Source organism: Pipistrellus kuhlii, unplaced genomic scaffold (genome assembly GCF_014108245.1).
Source record: "Pipistrellus kuhlii isolate mPipKuh1 unplaced genomic scaffold, mPipKuh1.p scaffold_m20_p_127, whole genome shotgun sequence".
NCBI classification, from domain to species: domain Eukaryota; kingdom Metazoa; phylum Chordata; class Mammalia; order Chiroptera; family Vespertilionidae; genus Pipistrellus; species Pipistrellus kuhlii.
Window position 1 is genome coordinate 330,173 of NW_023425435.1, and position 27,185 is coordinate 357,357.

The 27,185-nt window shown below is 56.0% G+C and overlaps 1 protein-coding gene across 2 annotated transcripts; it reads right to left on the reverse strand.

Annotated features, from left to right (window-relative positions):
* Window positions 1–756: 756 nt before the first annotated feature.
* VIL1 (villin 1) lies at window positions 757–26,853 on the reverse strand. Of its 2 annotated transcripts, none has more exons than XM_036434564.1 (20): window positions 26,751–26,853; window positions 19,785–19,869; window positions 19,386–19,460; window positions 18,218–18,414; window positions 16,721–16,829; window positions 16,451–16,561; window positions 14,784–14,986; window positions 14,612–14,690; window positions 14,322–14,420; window positions 13,541–13,694; window positions 12,658–12,758; window positions 12,434–12,571; window positions 11,710–11,868; window positions 10,553–10,732; window positions 10,003–10,148; window positions 8,938–9,082; window positions 8,343–8,531; window positions 6,415–6,483; window positions 5,153–5,293; window positions 757–955 (listed from the first exon to the last, which is right to left on the reverse strand). In XM_036434564.1, the coding sequence occupies exons 2-20, from the start codon at window positions 19,857–19,859 to the stop codon at window positions 842–844; spliced, it is 2,484 nt and encodes an 827-aa protein (XP_036290457.1). In that variant the 5' UTR covers window positions 19,860–19,869; window positions 26,751–26,853; the 3' UTR covers window positions 757–841. The 2 variants fall into 2 exon arrangements, with proteins under 2 accessions (XP_036290457.1, XP_036290456.1); XM_036434563.2 differs by lacking the exon at window positions 26,751–26,853 and adding an exon at window positions 23,925–24,024.
* Between the last annotated feature and the right edge of the window lie 332 nt (window positions 26,854–27,185).

The following is a 27,185-nucleotide window of genomic DNA, read 5'->3' on the forward strand; positions in this document are numbered from 1 at the left end:
CATGGTTAGAAAGCAGAGTGATGACACTCCAGAGCCCATGATTATAACATTTGATTCCATTTCTTTAAAGCAAGGAAGGGAATTGAGAGTCGCTCATTTCCTTATGCCCTCTCTGTGTGTAAACGTCCCAAGTAGCATGTAGCTACAGATACCTTTATAATTTGAAATCATTCATTTTTTTTAAAATAATTTTATTGATTTTTTTTACAGAGAGGAAGGGAGAGGGATAGAGAGTTAGAAACATCAGTGAGAGTTAGAAACATTGATCAGCTGCCTCCTGCACACCCCCCACTGGGGATGTGCCCGCAACCAAGGTACATGCCCTTGACCGGAATTGAACCTGGGACCCCTGAGTCCTCAGGCGGACGCTCTATCACTGAGCCAAACTGGTTAGGGCCATTTCTTCATTTTTTTAAAATTTAAGTTTATTGGGGTGACACTGGTTAATAAGGTTATGTGGGTTTCACGTGCACATTTCTGACACATGGTCTGTATATTGCACTGTGTGCCCACCACCCAAAGTTAAATCATCTCCCATCACCATATATTTGGTTCTTTTTACCTTGGTACCCTCCCCCCTTTCTCTGGGAACCCAGACACTGTTGTCTGCATCTATGAGTTTCAGTTTTATTTCCACGTATGAGTGTGATCATATGCAACCACCTTCCTGAGAGCTGAAGCTGGGACCACAGCCGCCTTCTGAAGGCATCCTTTTGTGGAGGAACAGGTTAGTAAGCATGGCCACAGACTGCTGCGCACAGGTACAAGTAAAATGTCTCGATTTGTAAAGGATTAATACCAGGAATAACAGAACAAAACTGCTTCACAACCGCAAATACCCTTAAAATAGTCCATTGGCTTTCTTAAGGTTTTGTTGCTTCCATTGAGGCAAGGCAGAGAAGGCGGCTGGAGTCATCCCCAAGGCTTTGGTGAAGTCCTCAGGGGACAGGTGCATCTAGAACAGGGACCAGAAAGCAAAGGTCACACTCTTTCCCAGGGTTTGCTTCCGTGAGTCATACAGGTGTGGTATAGAAACCAAACGAAGAGCAAATACGCAATGCTAGGAGGACTAGGAAAGGGATGAGGAGGCGGGCAAATTCAAGAAATGGGATCCCTGAATTGGGAGCGTAATAAAAAGGACACTGACAAACATGAGATAGACTGAGCTGCTTTTCTTTCCACACGGTCAAGTTCACACCAGCCCTGAACTAAGCAGGACATGACTTAGCTTGGTTAAAGAGTTGCTTCTCTTTCCAGGACTTAGTTTTCCTCTCTGTGAAATGGGAGAAATTTCTCGCTGGCTGGGGTGGCTCATTTGGCTGAGCATCTTCCCATGAGCCAAGAGTTCACTGGTGTGGATCCCTGTCAGGGCCCATGCCGGGATTTCCCACTTCTGGGGCCCCATTCCCAGTGGGGGGCACACAGGAGGCGGCTGATCGGTGTTTCTCTCCTAGATGTTTCTACCTCTCAAGAACATTTTCTTAACAGGAGAAATTTCTTAAAGGCCCATTTCCACTTCTTTTTGATGCTTTTATGGAGATGAGAATAATGTCACCTATGAAAGGGCATTGGTCTCCTATTCGTCTGCCTCCTTTATCAAACTATGACCCTCCAGCTAGGATTCACTTTTCCGAGCCTTGGGTATCTTCAGCCATAAGATAAGGGGATTTGCCTGACCGTGATCTTTGCTCCCAGCTGGTACACTGTTTAAGGCCAGCTGGATACCCTCAAGGCACATTCAAGCCAGAACCCCAAATGAAAGCTGCTATAAAACAGCCCCCTCCAGTCATCATCTGCTTGCTGACTCAGGCACCAGGAGGAAGCAGGTGCAGTGAAAGCAGTGGGTCTCTTTTCCATCACAGACACAGACACACACACACACACACACACACACACACACACACACTCTGCTGACTCCCGCAGAGATCCCTGGTCGGAACAGCTTGTAAACGCCTGCAGCTGGGTTTCAAGTTCAGGTGGCTCTGACGCCCTAGTTCTCTAGCCCAGTGTTTCCCAACCTTCTCTCATGATGAGAATCACCTGGTGGAGTTGTTAAAACACAGATTCCCGAATCCCAACTAAGAAGTGCTAAACTAGAATTTTTGGGAACATATAGGTAAAATTGTATACTTAACTAGTGCTCTAAGACAGATTTTATATACAGAGCACTAAGTTAGGTATGCAATTTTACCTATATGTTCTCAAAAATTCTAGTTTAGCACTTCTTAGTTGGGATCCGGGAATCTGTGTTTTAACAACTCCACCAGGTGATCCTCATCATGAGAGAAGGTTGGGAAACACTGCTCTAGCCTAGATTTGCCTCCAGCCACCAGGCTCCCGGGGCACTCCCCACCCCACCGGCAGGGTGGTGCGTGCCTTGTTTGGGAAGAAGAGAGTGTGAGTGGCTTGGGCATCAGTGACGGAAGAGCTGCCTACCCCGAGTCTGTCTGTAGCTTCCCTCCCCGCCAGAGCCCTCAGCTGTGCGCAGTGTGCTCGGCCTGTGAGTGGCTTCAGGCGCCCTCTCTGGCCCCCCGGCTGGCCATGCAGCTTGGTGGAGACTTCTGGACTTTGACCTTCGGGCTAATAGCAGAGACTGCCCATCCCAGTGGACTTGTATCTTTCCACCGGCCTGTTCTTGAACCCTGCTATCCTGCCAGCTGATTGCCGGCCTCACCCATGCCCACATCCGCCTCTCGGGGCTTACTCACTGGTGCTCAAACACTTAGATTACACGCTTACTGCCGCCCGCAGTCAGGCCCACCGTCCCGCTGCTCGCGGTCACTGGCTCCACTTCTGAATTCGGAGCAGCCAGAGGTCTGCAGACCGCTCCCACCCTCCCCACTGGGCACTGCAGCCACAGCTCTCCCACAAGGAGGCACGCTGCTCCGTGGCAAAAAGCCACAGGCAACGGATCGCTTTAAAAGGCCCAAAGACTCCGTAGACGGCTGCTACTCCGGTAGGGAGGTGTGGGTTCCATGTGCTTCATTCACAATTAGCAGCCCGTTAGCCTCCTGTCAATCACTTCATTCACAATTAGCAGCCCGTTAGCCTCCTGTCAATCACTTCATTCACAATTAGCAGTCCGTGAGCCTCCTGTCAATCACTTCATTCACAATTAGCAGCCCGTTAGCCTCCTGTCAATCACTTCATTCACAATTAGCAGCCCGTTAGCCTCCTGTCAATCACTTCATTCACAATTAGCAGTCCGTGAGCCTCCTGTCAGTCACCCGGGTCAGTAACCCCGCTGCCCTTCCCTTTGGAAATCCTCTGTGATGCCACCTGAGGTGACGGTAACAGAGGGACTCAGCAGGCCCGGTTCTCGGTCTGTCTTCGCTACTAAGTAGTTAAATCACATTAGGCAAGTCCCTTCCCTGCTCTGGACCTGAGTCTTTTCAGGAGTAAAAGAGCAATGGTGATCACATGTATTGAGCACTTTTTATGCACCAGAGGCTGGGCAAGTAATATTTATAATACAGTCATTACGAATAATACATTGGTATCTCCCAGAATTATAGTGAAGACACCGATGGGCTCATCTGAGAGAGAATGCGTGAAGGTGGTCTCCAAGGTGAAGGGCAGGATGTACATGCTCTGGAACAATACCCTTCCACATACATCGGGCCCAAACCCCGAACAGACTTGGATATTCTTGGAGAAATCAGGAATCTCTCTTCAGTGGCTGTCCTAATTCATTTGTAAGACTTCTTTAAGGTTTGCTACACACAAGATACATTTTTTTCCTCTCAGCACCCCATCAAGCTAGATTTGCAATCTACCCTGTTTCCTCGAAAATAAGACAGTATCTTATATTAATTTTTTCTCCCAAAGTTGCGCCAGGTCTTATTTTCAGGGGATGTCTTATCTTTCCATGCGCTAGGTCTTATTTTCGGAGGATGTCTTATTTTCGGGGAAACACGGTATTTTGGATCTTCATGAAGTGGGAGTGAATATTAGAAATGTGTTTTTGGCGCCACACTCTTCCCCTAGGGGACCCACGCAGCTGCAGTGGCAGCAGCCAGCGGGGTGTGCCCCGGCGCCTCTGAACTGCCTGCCCACCGACACGTACTTCACCCCAGATGTCTCCCAGGTGTCTCAGAGCACAGGGCTTCACTGAGCTCAGTCTGACTCAGGGCTCTTTTGTTTTTATTTTCTATCTCAGAGAATAACACAATCTCCCCCTCTCTCACACAGCCTTTATCCGGTACTTACCAAGTGTCATTAATTTTATCTCCTATAATTTCTCCAAATCTTCTCCTTCCCTTCACCTTCCCCACCGCCACCTATTACATTATGCTAAGCTACCGTCTGCTCTCAGCCTGACTTCCGGTGCCGCTGTTGCTACTTTCCAATGCCTCCTTCACTAGCTGCCACAGCGGGCTTTTAAAAGGGAAAACCTGACTGCCATCTGCTTGCTTCAACCATGATGTCTACCTTTCACTTTCTTAAAATATATTTCTATTGATTTCAGAGAGGAAGGAGGAGAGAGAGGAGAGAGAGAGAGAGAGAGAGAGAGAGAGAGAGAGAGAGAGAGAGAGAGGAAGAGAGATAACACTGAGGGAATCATTGATCAGCTGCCTCCTGTACACCGCACACTGGGGACCAAGCCCACAACCTGGGCACGTGTCCTGACCGGGAATGTGATCTCTGGGTTCATAGGTCAATGCTTAACTACTGAGCCACGCCCCCCGGGCAGCTCCCTTCCGCTTTTAGGATGGCACAAAAGGCACTGCTCAGTTCAACCCCTGACCCTCCGGCCAACTGCCCCACCCTGGTGCTCGCACTGGCATGTTGCTCCACTCTGTGCTCATTCCCTGCCTCTGGGCTTCATGCACGCTGTTCCCTTCTCCAGGAACAGCCCATTCTGCCTGATAATTCCTGTTCCCTTTCAGAAGGCAGTCTTTTCTGACTAGCCCGGGTTCCCTTTGTAATGCTCTTCACGGCACCTATCTTCACTGACATTAAATAATAGTGTGGTCGGGCTCCTTCCTCCCCCACACTGAGATGTCACCTCACATGAGGGCAGAGACCAGGTGTGTTTTGTTCACCGGGTCGTCCCCAGCATCTGGTCATCGGCAGGGGCCAATCTGGGGGTTAATTAGTGCCCAACGAGTGGACAGGCCTCAGCTCTCCCTCCTCCTCCAGTCTGACCCACCTCCTTCCGGCAGGGGTCCACGCCCGCGGGAAGCTCCTCCACCGGCTTGTTCACCAGCTGCTCCAAGGGGAAGACGGGGAGAGGCCCAGAATTGAGGTTGCTGTTGGCATTGAACACGTCCGGCTTAGGGTTTGTGATCTCCTAGAGGAGAAAAGGAAACTGTTACTTTAGCTGGTTTGGGGCTACCTCCATGACCCCACTTCCACCGGCCCACCCACATATACATACACATACACATACACATACACATACACATACACATACACATACACACACATATATACACATACACATACACATACATACACATACATACACATACATACACATACACATACACATACACATACACACACACACTAGTAAGCCAAAGCTTGGTGGTGTGTATCCAACCAGAGCCAGTGGTTAAAGATGGCTCTGGTTGGATACACACTCATTCTAGGACATAGGAACGTCTCCATGGCTTCCTCCAGACGTCCGAGGTCTATCTGAGACATTTATGACCCTCTCTCTTATCTGTTGTGGACTTGTCATCTGGCAAGCCACATAGCCTTGCCCTCTCCATTGTCTCCTGCCTGTATTATCAATCCAGTAAGGAGGGTTAATGAGTGCACCGGGCTCTCAGCCTGTGGTGGGCTGAGGAGCCATATATGTTATCTGCTGATTACGCTGGTGAGCTTGGGAAATCACTCTCATTCTGGACGCATTTCTGCCGTCTCGCTGGCTTTGTGTCATCTGCAAGCCTGTGGACCTCCGAGAGGAGAGGGTTTGCTTTCACATTTCCGTGTCCCAGGCCTCCAGGCTGCACACATCTCGGTAACTAGCCGGAAGATAGGAGGCGCTGTGTTATTCCACCTGTAGAGGGGACCGCACGGGCGACTATAGTGCCATCTGTGAGCTAACTGCATCACCTTCCCTGGACCCTACTGAAAAACACACGTGTTCCTGGGTCTCAACACAAGTTCATAAACCAGAATCTTTGGGAGCGAGTGAGACCTTCCAACCTGTAGCTTAATATGCTTCCCTTACCCCCAGATCCCATCACCCAGCCTCTCGTGCATGACAGACTGTGAGAGCCATTTCACCGGGGCATGGAGAAGACAGAACAGCTAGAGACAAGGAAGTGGAACAGCAGGAGGAACCTCCATGAGGCCTGGGAGGACACGGGGGGCAGGAAAACACGGGACACTGGCATCTTCTCCGGAGCTTTCTTAGCCCCCACAGGTCTGACCAGGCTCAGATGCCCACTGCCCCATACTCACATCAGTGATCCAGCCCCAGTCCCCAGAGGTGCCAAGCTCCGCCTTCAGGTCCTCGTAGGATTTGGCGTTCTGCATACAAAACAAGAACAGAATCGGTCTGGCTCTCAGCAGAGGAGACAGAAGACCATTTTCCTTCAAGAGTTGAAAGAAGGCTGGCCTACAGCGTGGGGCTGAGAAAGGGGAGAGGGACTGGGCGGGGGGGCTGGAGGAGGGCCCCTGAGAGAGGAGGTCAGACGATGAGGATGGGCACTGAAGGTCAGAAAAGGTCCAGCTTGGGGATGGAGGTGGTTGATGACCTTTCCCCGCCCCCAGAGGCCCATGCCAGCAGCCCTTCAAAGCCTGAAGAACCCCGCCTACACTGTAGGTGCTGAAGGACTCAGGGGACTGGGAGGCTCTTCTGAGAGCCTGGAGGGAACCGTGCCACAAAGGAGGGAAGAGAACAGAAGAGACCAAGGCTCCATGAGCCCCATCTCCATGTCCCCAAGACCTGCACCACCATGACAATGAGCTTCCGTTATGCTGGATGAATTAATGAACGAATGAGTGAATGAATGAAGTCTGAGAGCGAAGCCAGCACAGACTTGAGGCGAGGAAAGACAGCCAGAGTTGTTGACTTGGGATGCTGATGATGTGAATTTAAGAAGTTCTGACACCTGGATTTGCAACCTGGAGATTTGTCTGACTCCATCCTCAAAACTAAACTCAGCCCACTGAATTTTTTAAAATGTATTTGAGGAAATTAACCAAAGATCATCTGCTGTGCCAACTGAGCGCACCCAAAGCCGCCAGGCCAGCAATCATTCTAATCGCCTTCCTCCCTCCGGCGGAAATCTTTGCTGGGTTCCGCCTGGGGCCCCGCCTTCTGCTTGTCTGTGGGGCCAGTTCAGGAAAATCCGGTGGAAGTCTGAGTCCCTGCCTCTCAGGAAGGACCGCGCGTGTGACCGTTTGCTTAGAGTTGGTGCCACGAGGACATCTGTCTGCACGTTGGAACGGGCGTTGCCTTTCATCTGGCACGAGGGCCCACCAGCGCCGTCCCCTAGAACTCCCTGTGGCCGTGGAAATGTCCTCCTGTGCTGTCCGATGGCGCAGCCACTAAGCCGCATGTGGCTACTGAGCACTTAACGTGTGGCCAGTGAGAAACGGAATCTTTAATGTTGTTCCATTGGAGTTCATTTAAGGAGCCCGCACAGCTCTTACCAATAATGGGGAACAGCTTTGACCTAAAGCTTGGGTGCGAGCAATGGCCTGTCATCAGCCCGAGGTCCCTCCCCCCACCCTTCCCCTCACCCTCACCAGGGGGCTTCATAACCTCACAGCACCTTGCTTCTCCTTCTAAACTCTTCATGAAGCCGGAACCGATGTGGCTCAGTGGATAGAGCATCGGCCTACGGACTCAAGGGTCCCAGGCTCGATTCCGGTCAAGGGCATGTACCTTGGTTGCAGGCACATCCCCAGTGGGGGGTGTGCAGGAGGCAGTTGATTGATGTTCCTCTCTCATCGATGTTTCTAACTTTCTATCCCTCTCCCTCCCTCTCTGTAAAAAGTCAATAAAATACATATATTTAAAAAAATTAAAAAAAATAGCTGAAACTGGTTTGGCTCAGTGGATAGAGCGTCGGACTGCAGACTCAAGGGTCCCGGGTTCAATTCCGGTCAAGGGCACGTACCTAGGTTGCAGGCACATCCCCAGTGCGGTGGGGGTGCAAGGGGCAACTGATTGATGATTCTCTCTCATCATATCTCTATCCCTCTCTCTTCCTCTCTGTAAAAAGTCAATAAAATATATTTTTAAAAAATAAAATAAAATAAATAAACTCTTCATGAATATACCCCATGTCACCTGTCACCCTGCTCTCAGGAGGCACCGTGAGGAGCCGCCGGGAGAAGGGCGTGCTGGGCCCTTTGGACGGGGCGGGCCGGCCACTCACGCTCCATTTGAAGGGGTCCCACGCCAGGAACCAGCCCGTGAAGGTGGGGGGCTCGTGCCCCTGCTTCACCACGACGATGGGGGTCTCGGGGTCCCGGCCGCTGGGGTGGGTCTTGAGGTACTCCTGCACGGTGGTGGCGGCGGCCTTCTTCTCGTCCTCGTTGGCATGCTTCCCAATCCAGAAGAAGACCTGCGGGAGCCAGCCCCGTCAGTCCGCCCGGCCCCCGGCCCACGGGCTCCGCCAGGCTCGCCCAGGCCCAGCCGTCCCACAGAGAAGCCGGACCTCCGACAGGCACGTCTGGCCCTTGGCTTTGCCTCTGGGCAATGAGGCGGTGGGACAGGTGCTCTCTACGAGGACATTCTGCAAATATGTGGCTTCAGGGCCCACGCCCCTCCAAAACACTGCTCTGCCACGTGACATAGATGGGATTCGGGAAAAGACGCCCAACCCAGCGGCCCCTCCAGGCTGCCTTCCTCTGTCCTAGGCTCCTGTGTTCCTAACGCCGCCCCCAGGAAGAGCACCCTCGGGAGCCGAGGACACGTCAGATCTTCCCTGTGCCTCAGGGCACTGTTTCCGGGCCAGGCCTCAGTCCTACCTGGTCCCAGACATCGAGCAGAAACACGTCGTCCTCCTCCAGGTCGTCCTGAGTGAAGTCGGGGATCTCCGTGGCCAGGAAGCGCCCGGTCTGGTTGGAGCACTCGAAGAGCCGGGGGGTGAAGGCCGAGTTCTCCTCCTGCAGCCTGCGGGGCCGGCGGAGAGAGAGGACGGCGTGGGAGGAGAATCAGGGCACAGAGCTCCGAGGGAGGGGCTCCCACAGGGAGAGCCCGCCTCCGGGGAAACCTCTCTCCTCTGGTCACGCAAAGGTCCCCCTCCGCCCACGAGCCTGAGACGGCCCCCGGAGACAGTCCCGCTGATTCTCCAGGACACGGGTCCCAGTGGCTCTTCCCTGGTCCTGTGAGGAGGTTCTTCCTGAGACCTTCCTTCTACCCTCCTGCTGCTACTCCAGTGAATGGCCTTTTGCTTTTGAACTGGAGGCCATGGATCTTCTTCAGAAAAGCCATTTGAAGGAAGAGGGTTCACAGCTGGTAACCCTCAGCATTCGGGTCCCTCCCGTGTCCACCCCAAGGGCAGGAACCGGGCGGGCTCTGATCTCTTCTTCCAGAGGGCAAACCTATAACCCTTTGGGCTGCCTCCTCTGGCCACGACCTCCTCTGGCTGTGACCCCCTCTGGCTGTGACCTCCTCTGGCTGTGACCTCCTCTGGCTGTGACCTCCTCTGGCTGTGACCCCTCTGGCTGTGACCTCCTCTGGCTGTGACCTCCTCCTCTGGCTGTGACCTCCTCTGGCTGTGACCTCCTCCTCTGGCTGTGACCTCCTCTGGCTGTGACCTCCTCTGGCTGTGACCCCCTCTGGCTGTGACCCCCTCTGGCTGTGACCTCCTCTGGCTGTGACCCCCTCTGCCTGTGACCCCCTCTGGCTGTGACCTCCTCTGGCTGTGACCTCTCTTTCCCAGGGAAACACCCCCAGGCCCAGGCGGACCGTGGTGCGAGCACAGCCACAGCCCTGTGTCTAAGGGGCTCTGAGAGCGTGGCCGCTCCTGACTCATCTGGTGGCCCTGGGGGCCTGGCCCGCTGGAGGCAGGGGGACCCCGCGTCACTAACCTCTTGGTGTTGGCGTAGGGCGCCTTCCCACCCAGGGCCATCCAGAAGTTGGCGGGCTCCTGCCCCTCCACCACCACTTGCTTCTCCGTCCGGGAGATGGTGTCAGCCACCATCTTGGCCATCTCCCTCTCGTCTCCGCTGCAGCCCTGGGGGAAAGGGGGGCTGGATGAACCGGGGAGACATCTCTGGGGCCATGTGACCCCCCCTTCCTCCACATTCACTGATCAGGACCCCGAGCATGTGGCCGGTTCTCTGTCCTCAGCACTCCGAAGGATGACGGGAGGCGATAGAAGCTTCCCGCACCTTCCAAGGCTGCGAGTGCTCATTACAGAGGCAGTTGGAGGAGGAGGGACAGGCACAGGGAGAGAGAGAGAGGGCCTACGGCCTAAAGACAGACCAATCCTGGGGTGGCAGGGGTGGCCAGAGGCACACAGTGAGGGACGGACGCGGACAGAGCATGCCCGGGCCCAGCGCGGCGGGGAGGGGCCGGGCTGGGGCAGCCGGGCCTGTTCGGCAGAGGACACGGTGCTCTGAGGCTGGGCGCACACACCTTCCCGCACCACAGGTAGCAGCAGGACGGGGTCTTGAGGATGAAGACGTCGTTGGAGTTGAGGGAGGAGGCCCGGGCGGGGACCTCGAAGGCCTTGGTGTTGTTGGCGCTGGTTCCTCGGACCTGGAAGAGCCGCGTGGCGGGCGCGGGCTCTGGGTTCTTGTCCCGGGAGGTGCCTCCCTGCAGGGTGAGAGGCAAGAGCAGGAGTGGCTTCGTGACGATGCGGCGCATCAGAGGGACACAGGACGCCCGGAGGAAGAGGTGCTGGGGTGGGGCCTGCCCGCCCCCCTGGGTCCGCGGAAACATCACACGGCTCTTTCCGAGGCATCTGGTCCCGGCACATCGCCGCTCAGACACTGCAGTGGCTCCCGCTGCTCACAGGCGAGAAGCCAGCCCTCAGAGGGGCCTTCGGAGGCCCCGCTCGAGGAGGGCGCAAACCGCCTTCTCTGCTCTCTCCACACCTTCCATTCCCCTCGGCCAGGCCCTCACTGCCCCACAGACCCGCCCTCAGCCTCCGTCCTGCTGTGGCCCTGCCCTGCATGCCCGCGTCACAGCTCTGCGGAGCCCGTCAGCTGACCCCAATGTCAAGACTTTTCTCAAACCCCCTTCCCCCTGGGAGCTCCATGCCTCTTCCCAGATCACTGCATTCACATTCCCCTCTGAACTCAACGTGTGTTCCTGGCACTTAACCACACGTGCCACAGGCCGTCAGCTCCCTGCCCTCCCAACAAGATGGCAGACAGTATGAGCGCGCGTTCTCCACACTGGGCGCTCCGCAGAGGGCTATGGGCTCAGTGGGCTCTCGGCAAACAGACTGTCGCTTAAATGAATGCAAAGGCTCTCTCTCTCACTACCCCTGTGCCTGTCACTCTTTTCATTATGTCGGAAGGCACCAATGCATTTGAACAAGTCTGTGGTTTTGGTAAACCCAGCCAGAATAACTTCCTTTTTTTTTATATAAAGGACCTGAAGGGTTGAGGTGTAGGGAGAAGCAGTGCTTGCGCATACTGCGTGCTCCTCACGTGGATTTTAAGAACACCGGGTGGTGTTTCCACACCAGTGATGGAGCCTCAACAGTCCCCTCCTGTGGACAACAGGCCTCCCCCACAGCCGCCCCCTCCCTGGCCGCCCACCCCGCCTCAGGCCGACAGCCACACCTGGTAGACCACCATTTGCCCCTTGAAGATGGACATGAGGTGCAGTGGCTCCTTGCCCATCGGGACGCGGATCTGGACCGGTTCGTTGTTGTACTGCTGGTCCAGGATGACGGCCTGATAGGCTGAGGCGGTGATCTCATCCGGGCTGGCCTGGCTGCCCTGGGAGGGGCGGAAGGGAAGGGGTGGAAGGAGGTCAAGTCCTCAGTCTGACCCCACTCCTGGCCTCACCAATTCCGGCCCCAAACCCAACCATTTCCCCATCTAACCCCACCATGTCACAGCCAACCCAACCTGCCCACGATCTCAGCCCTGGTCCCCGCCCCACACCCAGCCCTGTCCCAGCCCCAGCCCAGCCTGACCCCCCTGACCCCCCAGCCCTGACCCCGAACTCCCGCTCCTCCTCGCTGAGCCTTTCTCTGGGGAGCACCATGGCTGCCACCTCCCTCACCCCCGCATCTCCCTGCGCCCTCACCTCTGGGCACAGACACCCACAGAGCAGGCGAAGGGAAATGCAAGAGGCCATGAAAACGAGAAGGGAGACTCAGAAGGGGAAAACAGAATGAGAAGAGGGTTGCTGTGAAGGGGGTCCTCAGTGTCGGGGATCTCACAGCCAAAGCAGCCCCCAGGCGGAGAAGCGGGGAGCGCCCCGTCACCGCAGTATTCCGCACAGAGGGGCGGCCGCTTGGCCAGGAGCTGAGCGGGCCGTCCGGAGGCGGGGGCTGACCTGCCAGATGTACAGCAGGTAGTGCGGCTTCTCCCCGATGAGGTAGGTGTAGAGCAGCAGGTAGCAGTCGCCGCCATAGAAGTGGCCCAGCCACTTGGGCTCCACGGGCACCAGCTCCAGGTTCTCGATGCGCCACACCTGGGGCCGGAGCCAGGCGGGGTGAGGTCTGGGACCTGCGCCGCCGCCCCGCGTCCCCAGGCCCGGCGCCCCTGCCCTCCTCGTACCTGCACCTCCCCGCTCCCGTCGTCCACCAGCCTCTGCTGGGCAGCCACCTGCGGCTGGACGTGCATGGAAGCCGCATCGAACTTCACCTGCTCCACCTTGGCTGGAAGGGAAGGGAGTCACAGGTGAGGTCCCCGGGGCCCTCGCCACAGCCCTGAGGGGTGGCCGTGATCCTTAGACCCGTTTTATTTATTTTTACTTTTTAAAAAATATATGTTATTGGTTTTTCACAGAGAGGAAGGGGGAGGGATAGAGAGTTAGAAACGTCGATGAGAGAGAAACATCGACCAGCTGCCTCCTGCACACCTCCCCCCGGGGATATGCCCGCAACCAAGGTACATGCCCTTGACCGGAATCGAACCTGGGACCTTTCAGTCCACAGGCCAACGCTCTATCCACTGAGCCACACCGGTTTTGGCACTTAGACCCATTTTAGAGATGATGAAACCGAGACCAGAGAGATTCAGTAGCTTACCCAAGGTTGCATATGGCAGAGTGATAATACAGAACCGTTAACTCCTTGTCCCTAAGAGTCATGCTTCCCCAGGGCACCCCAGGGGAGCCGGGAGAGGGGTTACCCTTTGTGTCCTCCCCCAGGTGCCTGGCCCTGAGCTTGCCCTCAGCCAACATTCTCTGGTGAGAGACTGAGCTACTGGCTTCCAGGGAGACCAAGCCCATTCCAAACGAGGGGCAGGTCATTCCCAGCTCCCGTTGGTGACAGCTCCTGAGTGGACCCCCGTGCCCTCCTGTCCCCGCACCGGCTGGGGGCACAGACCAGGGTGAAGTGCACAGAGGAGGGCAGCCCGGGAGGAGCGCCAGAGGCAGACCGGAGTGCTCTCCCGGCCCCTCTCCCGGCTCCCGGCACCCGGCCCTGCCGGCCCTCACCCACGGAGCCCACGGTGTGGGTTGTGCCCAGGCCCAAGGTCCGGCTGGGCACCGTCCACTTCTGGAAGAGCTGCTGGAAGACGGCAGACTCGGCCCCGTCATTCTGCACCTCCACCTGCGTGCTGGGCGGGTACTGCTTGGCCTTGATGAAGTTCTGGGGAGAGACGGGGAGCGGGGGCTGTGTCCCACTCCTCACCCCCAGCCTGGTACAAGCCAGAGCCTGGCTCTCACCCCTGGTCCCAACCCAGAGCCCAGCCCTAGTCCCAATGCTGACCCTGCTCTGGCCCGACTTCCGGTCCAAACCTAAACCTGACACAACCCCAAACCTACCTCTGACCCCTCCTCCCCCCAAGGCCAGCCCTGACACCAGATTTGACCCCTCCACAATTTTAACCCCGGCCGTCAGCTCCATGGTCAGCCTGAACCCAATCCTCAACCCTACGCTGACCCCAAGTCAGTCAGGGTGACTGACTCAGCCCAACAATGACCCCAAACTCTGACTTGGCCCTGCCCCATGCTGACCCCATCTTCTCTGTGGGGAGGGCGGCCTCCATTTCTCGTCCTCCCTTTTCTGAACTCAGCTGGAGGTGGGAGCCCACATGCTCAGGAGCACCCCATGTTGCCTGGTGCTCAGCTCCCTGAGGTGCAGAGAACCCTCCAGATGGCTCCAGAGCAGACGCTCGGACCCCAGTGGGGTCAGGCCCGGAGCACCCCCTGGCCGCTACACTCCAGTCTGACCCTCTCCCCTCTCCCTGCACTCTCTCCCCGACCCCGTGCCCACCAGGGCCTGGCTCATGGCTCCTTTCCGCTCCTCGGTGTTGGCCTTCTTCCCCTTCCACACGTAGATCTTCAGGCCGCCCTGGTCCAGGATGTAGCAGTCCTAGAGGCGGAGAAGAGACCTGAATGAGGCCTGGTGGAGTGCAGTGCTGGGCTGGCACAGAGAGTCTCCCTCCCACACCCACCTGGGCCCCCCTGTCTCCAGCCCCTGCCCCCCACCTACCCCGCCCCCACACTGCTGGCTGGAGGAAGCTTGGGCGCCAGGGCGGGGGTGGGGGTGTCCAGCCCACTCACCTCGTGTTTGAGCAGGTCTTGCGTGAGTGGCCGCGTGGCGACCTCTCTGACCACCAGCTTCCCCGCCGAGTCGGACACACTGTGGGACGAGGGTATGTAACCCAGGGGCTCGCCCCCTCAGCGGCACTCTGCCCCCCAGGACGCCCCCCGGAGGAGCCCGGCGGGCACTCACTGGTACAGCTTGAGGGCGGCCTTGAGCGCGGGCTCCACCACCGTGTCGGGCACGGCCGCCTTCAGCTCCCTGCGCTTGCCCAGCACGTGCTCCATGACCTCCATCAGCTGCGGGGACGCCTTCTCGTTCTCCCCGTCCACCACGGCCACGTAGGTCCGCCCGCCCCGCTCCTGGTCCCGGATCTCCTTGGCCAAGGTCGTGCCCTGCGGAGAAGCCCGGTGACCCACGAAGCGGGCAGGGACAGGACGAGCCACAGCCCGCCCCGCAGCAGCCCCGAGGGTGGGGAACCAGGCAAGGACCCGCTGGGGGAAGGCTGCTTCAGGCGGACATGGTTCGCCTTCCCTTTCCACGTGGTTTGAAATTTGTGAGTTTACTTCACGATTTTGGACAAGAGCTGAGCTCTGAAGATCACAGCACTCCGTCTCTTTGCCCCATAGCATGCTCAAACACAGGCGCGCGCGCGCACACACACACACACACACAACACAAACACACACAGTCATATACACACACAGCTTCACGTGTGCACACACACATATGCACAAACCCAGACAGCAGTTTCTCCTGTCTTCACACAGACACACACACACACTAGGGTGAACAGTTCACATGTTCACACTCACACACACACACACACACACACACACACCGGCTCACCCTCCTCAGCCCAACATCTACTGTTCAGTTAGGGGCACTGAGTCCCAGGCCCCTCTCCCTCCCTCCAAGGCGATCTCACCCACCCCACATTTCTGTCTCCACCTCAGCTCCCCGCTCTCCCGTATTTACCCATCTCCCTAAGAGCCCCATTGTAAGTCGTCCAAACTGGACTCTGCATTTTCTTCCCAAACCTGTGGCTCCCTGATCTTTCCCGTCTCAGGAAGCGGGACTCCGGCCAGCCCTGTACTGGTGATTGCTCAGCACAGCGTGATTCTCCCTCTCGCTTCATCCCCCACACAACCCACAGTCTAATCATTAGACTCTAATGGATTCCACCTCCCCAGCCAAGGAGCCAGGCACCCGCCCCACTCCTCACCCGATGGACAGAGGGCTCCCTGGGTCACTCAGAGGTCAGGTGGCCTTCACCAGCCTCCCTGGCACCGAGGACCAATGCCAACCCTCTCACACAGCCTTCTGACCACATGCCATGCCCCCATGAGACAAGCTCGCCTCGTCTCCTAGCTCCCCGAACCCTGTCTCAGGCTCTCACTGCCCAGGCAGCCCCCCAGCCCCAGCCGTTTCTCTCCTGCCCGAGGGCCTCCTCCTCTCCACCCTCAGCAACTCCCAGGAGCTCTCCCAGAATTCCCAGCTGTGCCCCCCACCCTCCACTTCTCCATTATCCCGTTCATGTCCATCCTCCACTGGATGCTCAGCTGGAGGCCAAAGCCAGGGCAGGGCTCTGCTCCCTTCAATCACCACCAGATCCCAAACGCTTGGCACTGGATATGCCCACACAGTGGGTACCCATTCAATCTCAGGGGATTCGCCACAGGTGCACACACTGTGCCGACTCCAACAGGCATACCTGTCCCCAAACACATGGAGACTCAGCTCCACCGTCACACACCACCCCGGGAGAGCAGGCCCGGGGAGATGGAGGCAGCTGGGCAGCGGAAGTCTGGGGGAGGCGGGGTGCTGGTGTGCAGGGCAGGGTGGGGGGGCAGGTTTACCCTGAGTCTCTCCATGTGGTTGCTCTCCGGCCCGTTCCACTGGATGATGAGCTTGCCGAGGTCCAGGAGGAATACATCCCCGCGGTTGAAGCTCTTCCAGGACATCTCCACCTGGAGAGCCACGGGGGAGAGGGAGACCCCACTCAGACCCCCCGTCACCCGTCACGCTTCCCCACCTCCTCCCAGACCCTCGTCCTTCCCCGGCCCCTGCCCTCCACCCCGATGGGAGGGGCACAGGAGGCCACGCCCGGGGCTCTGGCGCATGCCCACCTCTCCGGCCACCACGTTCCGCTTGCCCTTCACGTGCAGCAACCGCCGGACGTCGCTGGAGTTGGTCTCCACGTGCTTCATGCCCGAGGCCACGCCCCCTTTCCGGATCCTGGGGAGAGAGGTGAGCTGACCCCAGAGAGGGCTGGACATGTGGCAGGAGGTCTGGCTACAGCTGGCCTCTAAGGCCGAGGCTGGCGAATGCTGGAGGCACCGCAGGGGCGAACTTGAAGGAGACACTCGCTCTCAGGGGCATGCGCGTGTGAGGCCCGTGCACTGCCCGCATGGGCGTGACCCTGGCAGTGAGGCCTCCTGGAAGTGTGCTCCCTAGACCGCTCCATCCCGCCCAGTCTCCCCCGCTGGGAGCCCTCCAAAGACAGGGCATGGCCATGGGAAGGACAGCACAGGGCTCTGATGCAGGGGCTGAAGAGAAGGAAAAGAGGGTAGATTCCCTGGACTGAATTGTGACCCCCCCAACCTCACATGCTGAGGTCCAGACCCCCAGAGACAGGACTGCTGGGAGGTCGCAGATGTAGAGGAGGTTTTGATGACATCTTGGGGTTAGTGCCCTTATAGGAAGAGACAGAGTTCAATTCCAGTCAAGGACATGTGCCCGGGTGGTGGGCTCGAAATAGGGGCCGTGCAGGCAGCAATCAGTGATTCTCTCTCATCATTCATGTTTCTATCTCCCTTTCCCTGAAATCAATAAAAATATGTACTTTTTTAAAAGTGCCAGCTCAGGCCGAAACCGGTTTGGCTCAGTGGATAGAGCGTCAGCCTGTGGACTGAAGCGTCCCAGGTTCGATTCCGGTCAAGGGCATGTACGTGGGTTGCGGGCACATCCCCAATGGGGGGTGTGCAGGAGGTAGCTGATCGATGATTCTCTCTCATCGATGTATCTAACTCTCTATCCCTCTCCTTTCCTCTCTGTAAAAAATCAATAAAATATATTTTAAAAAAATAAAAATAAAATAAAGTGCCAGCTTAGATGACCAAGTGAGTGAATACTGACTGCTGTCAGTGTGGGAAGAAGCGGGCAGTGAGACCAAAGAGAGGGGTGGGGACTGCGGCTACCTGGAGAACTCCTGGCCTGTCACTGCAGACCAGTGACAACCTGGTTCCTGGTTCTCCGGGAAAAGTCCAGAGCCTGGAATGCGAGCTTTTACTGTAAAGCTCACTCTGCTTTAGAGAAAGGAGCAGTCATGTGCCAGCTGGTCGGTTCAAGGGGAGACTTAACGTGACTCCCTGAAGGCTGGTTTACAAACATTCACCGCACACAGAGTTACAGAACTTCAGAACGGCATATGGGCAGCCAGAGACAGCACGTGCAAGGACAGGCAGCAGCAGAAGGGGGGGGGGGGGGGAGTGGGAAAAACAGACCACCCTCACGGGCTCCCTCACAGCCTCAGGCTCCCTTACCAGCTCCAGCCCTGTCCCCCAGCCTCAGGGGCGCCTCCCCCGCCCTGGCCCGCTCCCCAGCCCGCTGCGCGCCCTCCGTACACAAGGCCCTTCTTGAAGTAGCCGCGGAACGCCTCGCTCTCGTTGCCCTGGACCTCCCGGTGCTGGACGGCCCGGCCCTTCAGGAAGTCGTCCATCTGCGTGGTGTAGATGGCCGCCGCCCCCTGCTCGTCCTGGGACGAGGCCTGGCCGATCCAGTAGTGGATGTCGTAGGACAGGTTGCTGCCCGTCTTGTGGATCTGGGGAGAGGGGGTGTCCGATGTGCCCAAGATCCGGGACTCCCACCGCGCTCCCCGCCTCCCTGCTCTGCACGGGGTCCTGGGCCACAGAGGAGCCTGGGCTGTGGCTCCGGATCTTCCTCTGACTCCGGGGCCAGCAGCTCCCCTCTGGGCCTTGCTCGCCCCCTCTGGGAAAGAGCTGAGCCGGACTAGCACCCTTCCCCACGCTGTGCATGGACCGGCTGCGGTCCACGGTGGTGAGGTGACAGACAAGCAAATGTCCATATGAAATGACTATATCAATATTTCACAGCCACTTTCTGTGTGGGACATGGGACACCACTTTCCACTTCGGCAACGGTATAGAGTTATATTTTTAAATCAATGCATTTAACTTTTAAAAGTGTGTTATATGCCCGGTTGGTGTGGCTCAGCAGATGAGCAACGACCCAGAAACCAAAGGCACATGCTCAGGTTGTGGGCTTGATCCCCAGTAGGGGATGTGCAGGAGGCAGCTGATCGATGTTTCTCTCTCAACAATGTTTCTGACTCTCTATCCCTTTCTCTTCTCTGTAAAAAATAAAATAAAATAAAAATCAATTATATATATATATATATATATATATATATATATATATATATATATAATTTTTTTTAATAGTACAGGTAATAGCAGGATGTGGCCAAAACCAAGAAGGTGATATGAAGACGGTTGTGAATTTTGGAAATGTGGCCTCAAGGAGGGTGACATCCCACTCGCTCAGAAGGTCCTCGGGACTATGAATCCACAGAAGGTCCCCGGAGCTGCCTGAGGGCAGGCAGAACCTCTTACAGCTCCGAGCCTCAGAGCTGCCGCTGAGCGTCGCTGGGCACATGGGCACATCTGGTGGGAATGGCCTGGGGCCCGCCGCTGCCCGAGCCTCAGGCTTCCTCCCTGGACCAACAGAGGGCTCTGCTCTCTGTCCAGCCCTCACCCACCCACCCCTACTCACCGCAAGGAGCACGTAGCAGTCCCCATCGAAGAAGCTGCCGAAGCTGCTGGGCGGAACGGGCACCATCTGCATGGCCTGGGGAGAGAGGGAGGTCAGAGGGGCCACTCGGACCCGGACCACTGGGACCCGGGCGTCCTCTACCTTCAGCACAGGAGTGGGAGAGGCAGAGAGCTAGCAGGAGGAGGGCATGGCAAAGCTGATGAGGAGAAGGGATGTGAGGAGGGAGGGGGAAAGGAGCAGGAGGAGAGGCTGATGCCCAAGGATGGGGGAGGGGGCACTTGGAGGCTGGCACGGGGGCTCCCCCCACACACACAGGGGAGGGTTGGAGGACAAGAAGCATAATCCCCCGCCTTTTCCTCCCTCCATCCTCTCCCCCGCCCACCCCCAGGCAGGCCTCACCTCAATCCTCCATATCTTCACCCCAGGGGTGGTGACGTTGAGGGAGCCTTTGACTTGGGCACTCAGCTTGGTCATGGTGATGAGCCTGAGGGGGGAGACATGTGAGAGGAAGGACTGGGGAGCTGGGAGCGCTGGGCGTTCAGGTGCTGCTCTCCCAGCCCAGCCCCCAGAGCCCCCCCCCCCCCCAACCCCGTGCCAGGAGGCCAGGGACCTGAGGGGGAGTGGGCCTGGGGGGAGATGAGGCTGGCTCCCTACTCTGGGCCCTGATTGGCTGAGGGCCCAGACCCATGTCTCCTTTTTTTCCTGAGACCCGTTTCTCATCTTGTCACTCTCTGACCCCCTCCAACGCCTGACCCCCTGTCACTTTCTGAACAAAGCCCACCCCTTAGCCTACCACACAAGGCCCTTCTAGCCCCCAACCATTTCCTTCTTGAGATTTTTCATCAAAGATTGGTTTTTAAAAACCATAGAGTTGTATGTGTGTGTGTGTATGTGGTTTTTTTTTAAAGAAAGGAAAGCATAACAAGGGCTGAAAAGTGTATGCACCAAAAGAATTGACTAAACAGGTGTTCAAACAAATGCTCGTACATGGAGTTCACAGAAGTCTTATTCACAACGGCCCCAGAGCACAAACATCCCAAGCGTTCACCGGCAGGTGAACGGATACACAAAAGGCCGCATATTCCCACATGGAGTACTATTCAGCACAGAAGGTACGGCACATGCTATAATATAGATGAGCCCTGAATGCATTCTGTTTAGAGAGAGAAGGCTTATGTGATGTGACTCCGTTTATACGGAACACTCAGACGAGGCGAATCTGTGCAGACGGTATGGTTTTCAGGGGCCGTGGGGAGCGGAAAACTGGGAATCGCTGCTATTGGGCGTGGAGTTTCCAACTGGGATGTTGAAAAACTCCGGAGTTAGACAGAGGGTGCCGGCTGCGCGATGCTGTGACTGTGCTGAACGCCCCCAAACTGTACGCTTTGAGGTGGTTAGAATGGCAAGCCTTGTGTTGTGTGTTTTACCACAATAAAAAAGTGCACACAGCCGTTTCCTCTTCCTCCCAGCACCCCAAGCACCCTCCGTCACGGTCTCCTGGCCCCCAAGGTGCAGACTCCACCGGGTGGGGTCAGGGTGTTTTTCAGGGCTGATCCTCCTCCCCATGCAGCACTTCCTGGGTGGGTGGGCAGACAGAGGTGTGTGTGGGTGGCTGAGGGGATGGATGGACGGATGCGTGGATGGATGGATGGATGGATGGATGGATGGATGAGTGAATGAAGAATGAATGAATGACAGAATGAACTCTCCCCTGTGAACCGCCTTCCTCCTGCTCGCCCGGGAGAAACCGCCCCTCCCCACGCTCTTTCTCGGTATCGTTTATGGCGCTTTCGGTTTCGACTTGTAACTGTGTTCTCCGCTTCAGCTGCTCCTCAGAATCACGTGGGGAGCTTTTCAATGATACCCAGTGTCCCGTGGGTAAGCCACTTCCCAGGGACCCTGACTGCATTGGGGGGGGGGGTACAGCCCAGGCACGGGTGCTCTGTTTTCTGCCTTTTGAGAGGCGAGGCCTGGGTGCTTCCTAAACTCCCCGGTGGGCCGAAACCGGTGTGGCTCAGTGGATAGAGCGTCCGTCTGTGGACTGAAGGGTCCCAGGTTCGATTCCGGTCAAGGGCATGTACCTTGGTTGTGGGCACATCCCCAGCAGGGGGTGTGCAGGAGGCAGCTGGTCGATGTTTCTCTCTCATCCATGTTTCTAGCTCTCTATCCCTTTCCCTTCCTCTCTGTAAAAAAATCAATAAAATATATTAAAAACAAACAAACAGCCGAGACCGGTTTGACTCAATGGATAGAGCGTCGGCTTGGGGACTGAAAGGTCCCGGGTGCGATTCCGGTCAAGGGCATGTACATGGGCTGCGGGCACATCCCCGGTAGGGGGTGTGCAGGAGGCAACTGATCGATGATTCTCTCTCATCGATGTTTCTAACTCTGTATCCCTCTCTCTTCCTCTCTGTAAAAAATCAATAAAATATATTTAAATAAATAAATAAATAAAAATAAAAATAAACAAACAAACCAAAAATCTCCCCTGTGGTTCTGTGTGAACCAGGGCGGAGGACCCGGTCCCCAGGCCCCAGTGGTCCTCGTCCCTGGCTCTCTGCCCTCCCGCCAAGCCCCCCACCCAGCCTGGCACAGTCACCCTCCGAGAGCGGATGCATAAGGAACGAGAGATCGGGGTGCCCTGCAGGTCCAGCCTCGACATGACAGCCTGCACTCTATCTAATCTCTGCACCTTGACTCTGAGTCACCTCTGGGGACGATGACCTGGCCTTTTACTGCTCAGAAACTCCCTCTTCTGAGCCCTGAGGGGTGACCCCTCACCCTGCACTCTGGAGTCTGGGGCAAGGTCTCCTGGCCCCGCTGCCCTCTAGCAGATCGGGGCCACCTGCCGACAGCCGGCACAGCGCTGGTGCCCGGCTCCTGCCTGACGTCCCTGCGGGCCCCGGCCCCCTCCGTGAGTCCAACCCACAGGGACTCCTGGCTCAGCAGAACCGATGTGGGTGCAAAGGAAGAGAATGTTCGTTTTACTTCAATCACCACCTTTGTCGACATCCCCTTTTCTCCCTCCCCTCTGACGCAGGCTGTATGAACATGGGCCTGCTCGCCATCTAAGTAGGGAGGGGAGGATCGATGAGATGATCTCTGAAGTCCCACCGGGGACCCGCTCTGATGCTGGGAGTAAGCAGCAGGAGGAACAGAGGGTGGACAGGAGGAGGCACCTCCTGTCCATCAGAGAGGAGCTCCAGGTAAGCAGGACTTGGAAAAGCTCCCGAGAGAGAGATCAGGACTGGGGGGCGCCTCCTCACGGCCAGGGGCGGGCAAGTGGGTTATGGAGAGGGCGGCTTGGAGAGGCCCCATGTTGCTCCTCCCTCTCCCCTCCTGTCCTAGCTCCGCTGTCCCCCTTACTGACAGCCGGCCCCGCCTGTCTGCACTTGGCTAAGACTGAGACATTCTTCTGGACTTCATTTAGGTCTCACTTCTCCCGGGAGACTTTCTCAGGATCCTCAGGCTGGTGTAGGGCCCCCCGACTGGGGCCCCAAAGCACCTGGACCGATGGCAGGCTTGTCCCCTAACCACCTGGTGATGGAGCGGCCTGTCTGTAAGCCTGAGGTCCTTTAGGCCGAGGACCCCAGCTCCCAGCACAGGGCAGGTGCTCAGCAAGTCGCTGGAAGGCTGAGCTGTGGGGTGGAAGGGGACTGACGCTCTTGGGGCCTCAGGGGGAGTTAGGGTTCCTGTCTGGCCAGGTCCCGTCTCTCCTTTCTTCTCTGCTGCCCTGCTGTCCTGAGAGCCTGGGACGCTGTCACAGCCCCTAGTCCTCATCACGCGGTCCGAGCTGGACAGAGATGTGGCTGTCCCCGGAACAAGGACACCCGCTGGTCTCCCCCAGCCATAGCCACAGAGGAATGGCCTGGCCCCGGCCCCCGCCCCCAGCCTCTGCCCCTCCGGCCCTGAGGTGCCTGAGCAGCCTCCTGGGGAAGGACGGTCGGCAGGTCCCAGCCCCCTCGCCTGCCCCGTCCTGCCTTCGCTCCCCTTTCAGCTGACGGGGACCAGAGCTGCTGGTGAGGCCAGGGGACCATGGGCCCCGGTGGACGGGAGGTGGAGCAGGTCGTGGGCCAACGCCGAGCACCAGTCCCCGCCTCTGCCCATTCCATCCCCGATGGCTACTGATCTCAGCCCAGGACCCAAGAGACAAGAGTCCTGAGATGCCAGGAGTGTCGGGGGAAGGGTGGCACAGAGAGAAACCACTTCTGATGGCAGAGAAATGGGTGAGGGCAGGGAGTCCTGGCTAGCTCAGGGCTGTCAGAACTTTAACTCCCAGAGTCCCGCACCTCTGGGTTCTCCTCCGGGCTGGCCATGGGATGGCTGGCACCTGCAGGGAGGCGCGGCCAGCGGCGGGCAGGGTCCAGGTGGAGCCCGCACAGGTCTTCCTGGGAAGCCACGGGAGCCTGGCTCACGGCTCTCCCCGGACTCCAGGGCGCCCGGCCTCGCCCTCAGGAGGCCCCACGTTGCCGGAGAGAAGTGAGGGACCCTGTCCCCTCCCTCCCTCGCCCACCACTGACGGCCCCGCATGTCCCTTACCTGCGGGAGAAGGCAGCTGCCACCTGGGAGGTCTCAGGAGTTGTGGCGAGCTGGCTGTGGACGGGCAAGCGACCTTTGTCCCCACCCCCTCCTCCAGGAACTGCCCTCTCCATATAAGGAAAGATAGGGCCCTTGGGAGAGGGAGAATGGTGAGGGGGTGGGGAGGCAGGTGCACAGGTCCCTGGAGCCAGGAGCCTGAGGACAGCCAACTTCACGTTCCCCCCCCCTCCAGGCCCCCAGGTTCTGCCAGGGATGGGGTCATCTCTGCCCCAGGCCAGGCCCGCACTGAGGGGGACAGCACTGCGGGGGACAGCTCTGCGGGCGGGGGGACAGCAGCAGCAGGGAAGGAGGTCCCGCCATCCTCCCTCCTCCTCTGGGGGAGTGGCTCATGGGGCCAGGGGGCCCAGAGCCATGGATGCAGGGCCAGGGGTGCACGCTCAGGTCCCTCCAGGACAGAGGGGACACCGGCACTGTAGAGGTCTCCTGTACGTGGCAGGGCACTCGCTCCGAGGGGCACAGATGTTCTCCTCATGCCCCCACCCTGTCCAGGCTGCACCTGGAGTATTTATGAGCGGCCATAAACCGGTGCCTTTGGACTCTGCCGCCTCTCCCAGCGGCCCGTCTCCATGCCCGGCGCCTGAGCCTGGGGGCCCAGGGTTCAGGATGGGGAAGGAGAGCAGCTCTGGATCCCACTCCTAGGGATATATCCCAAAAACCACAAGCACCAATCAGAAAGAATGTATGCAGCCGAAACCGGTTTGGCTCAGTGGATGGAGAGTCGGCCTGTGGACTGAAAGGTCCCAGGTTCAATTCCGGTCAAGGGCATGTACCTTGGTTGCGGGCACATCTCCAGTAGGAGGTGTGCAAGAGGCAGCTGATCGATGTTTCTCTCTCATCGATGTTTCTAGCTTTCTATCCCTCTCCCTTCCTCTCTGTAAAAAAAAATTAATAAAATATATTTTTTTAAAAAGAAAGAATGTGTGCACCCCTATGCTCATAGGAGCATAATGTACACCAGCTAAGATCTGGAAACAGCCGCAGTGGCCATCAGCAGACGAGTGGATAAAAAGCCGTGGTGCATTTACACCTTGGAATACTATGCAGCTGTAACAAAGAAGGATCTCTTACCCTTTGAGACAGCACGGAGGGACCTGGAGAGCCTCGTGCTAAGTGAAATAAGCCAGGCAGAGAAAGACACGTGTCACATGATTTCGCTCACAGGTGAAATCTAAGTAACAAAATAAACTGATGAGCAGAGTGGACCCAGAGACACAGAAGCATGGAGCAGAAAGTGGACCCTCAGAGGGAAAGAGGAAAAGGGGGAATGGGTGGGAAGTAATATGCATCCATGCATGGCCCATGGCCCCAGACAATGGGGTGGGAGGGCCTGGGGGGGAGGCTGGAGGAGGTCAGTGCGGGCAGAAAGAGGACATATGTAATACTGTCAACAATAAAGAATTATTACAAAAAAATAAAAATAAATTTTGGTTACTCAAAAAAAAAAGAAAGAAAAAGAAAATCTCTGTCCATTTGAATGTCAAAAATAAAACCAGCATTGTGTTGCTTTATATATATATATATATATATATATATATATATATATATATATATATATATATAGTTTTCATTACCAGTGGGACAGACCACTTTATGTTATTGGCTATGTCTTCTTTTGTGAATGTTAAAGTAATTTGCTGATTGCGTATTGGTCGGTAACCTGCCAGTCATTTGTGGGATTCTCTGTCCACTTCGGTGCTTACGCTTTCATTCAGCCTCAGGATTTTGGAGGAGAACCTATGTTTTTAAAAATTGTTGCCAATTTCTTTGTGAACATATCAAAAACAGAAAAACATAAATGATAGTAAAATAGTATAACAATAAACACTCAAGAATTCTCATTTGCTCTGTGTGTGTGTGTGCATGCGATGTGTGTGTGTGTGTGTGTGTGTTTGGAAGTAAATTGTGGATATCATGCTATTCAGCCCCAAATATTTAGTCTAACACTCAATTCCTAAGAATAAGGACATTCTCCTTCATAATTGTAATACAGGTCCTGGCCAGGCAGCTCAGTTGGTTAGAGCATGGTTCTGATACACCAAAGTTGTGGGTTCGATCCCTGGTCAAGGGCATGTATTGGGTTGCAGGTTTGAACCCTGTTGGGCACATGCAGGAGGCATTCAGTCCATATGCTTCTCTCTCTCTCTCTCTCTCTCTCTCTCTCTCTCTCTCTCTCTCTCCCCTTTATTGTACTCTCTTTAAAAAATATTCTCTGCTAAGGATTAAAAAAAAAAGCAATCAAAGAATGCATTAATAAGCAGAACAACAAATCAATGTTTCTCTCGATCCTTTAATCTCTCTAAAAACAATCAATAGATAAAATAACTGTAATACAATTTTCACATGAGAATAGAATCACAAATTATTTATAATATCATCTTCTATCCAGTTCATGGTCAAATTTCTCCATTTGTCCTTACAAGAACTTTAACAGCTGTTTTTATTGATTCACGATCAAATTAAGATCCTTCATTTCCTTTTATTGTTATGTATCTTCAGTATTTTTTTAATCATTCATCTTCAATATTATTTTTAATCCTCACCTGAGGATTTTTTTTTCCCATTGATTGTATTTTAGAGAGAGAAACATTGAGAGGTGAGATGCATTGATTGGTTACCTCCTACAGGTGCCCACAGGGGCCAGGTGAACCTGCAACTGAAAAGGCCCTCAGCTCATGCTCTAACCTTTGAGCCACACTGGCCAGGGCTCTTCAGTGATTGTAAAACTAGAGCAGTCCCCCAGCCTTCTTTCCTTTGACATGGACTTACCTGGGGCAAGGACAGCTGTCTTGTAGAATGTTCACACTGTGGGTTTGTCTAAATCTCTCTGTGTTATTTAATTTGTTCCTCTTCCTCTCTCTCACATTTGAAAGTGCCTCTAAAGGTTTAGTAGTCCTTGTCAAACAGATTTTTTCAAGACTACTTGAAAAAGGCCAGCACTTCTCAAACGGCAGTATCCTAAGAATCACCTGGGAACCCTTTGGAACGGCGGGGCCTGACTCAGTGGCCTGGGTGGGGCCCGGGATCCTGCTTGTCTCACACGCTCCGGGCGCAGCTGATGTGCCCGCTGGCTGAACCACACTGTGCGCAGCATGGGCAAAGGTGACACTGTGCGCCTCACATGGCATTGACCCAGGGGTATAGGCAGGCAGGGTGACCAGCGTGAGTAATGCGAAGTTTGCTCCTTGCTCACTGCCAGGATTC

Bases quoted from the DNA above. Each gene is read 5' to 3' on its own strand.
- VIL1 (XM_036434564.1), bottom strand. From the start codon at position 19,859: ATGACCAAGCTGAGTGCCCAAGTCAAAGGCTCCCTCAACGTCACCACC. The intron at 14,421-14,611 runs GTGAGTGGGCTG...CTCCGCCTCTAG, and splicing joins AAGACCTGCTCAAACACGAG to GACTGCTACATCCTGGACCA. The intron at 10,149-10,552 runs GTGTGTGCGCCC...CCTTTCCCCCAG, and splicing joins GCTACCTGTGGTGCGGGAAG to GGCTGCAGCGGAGACGAGAG.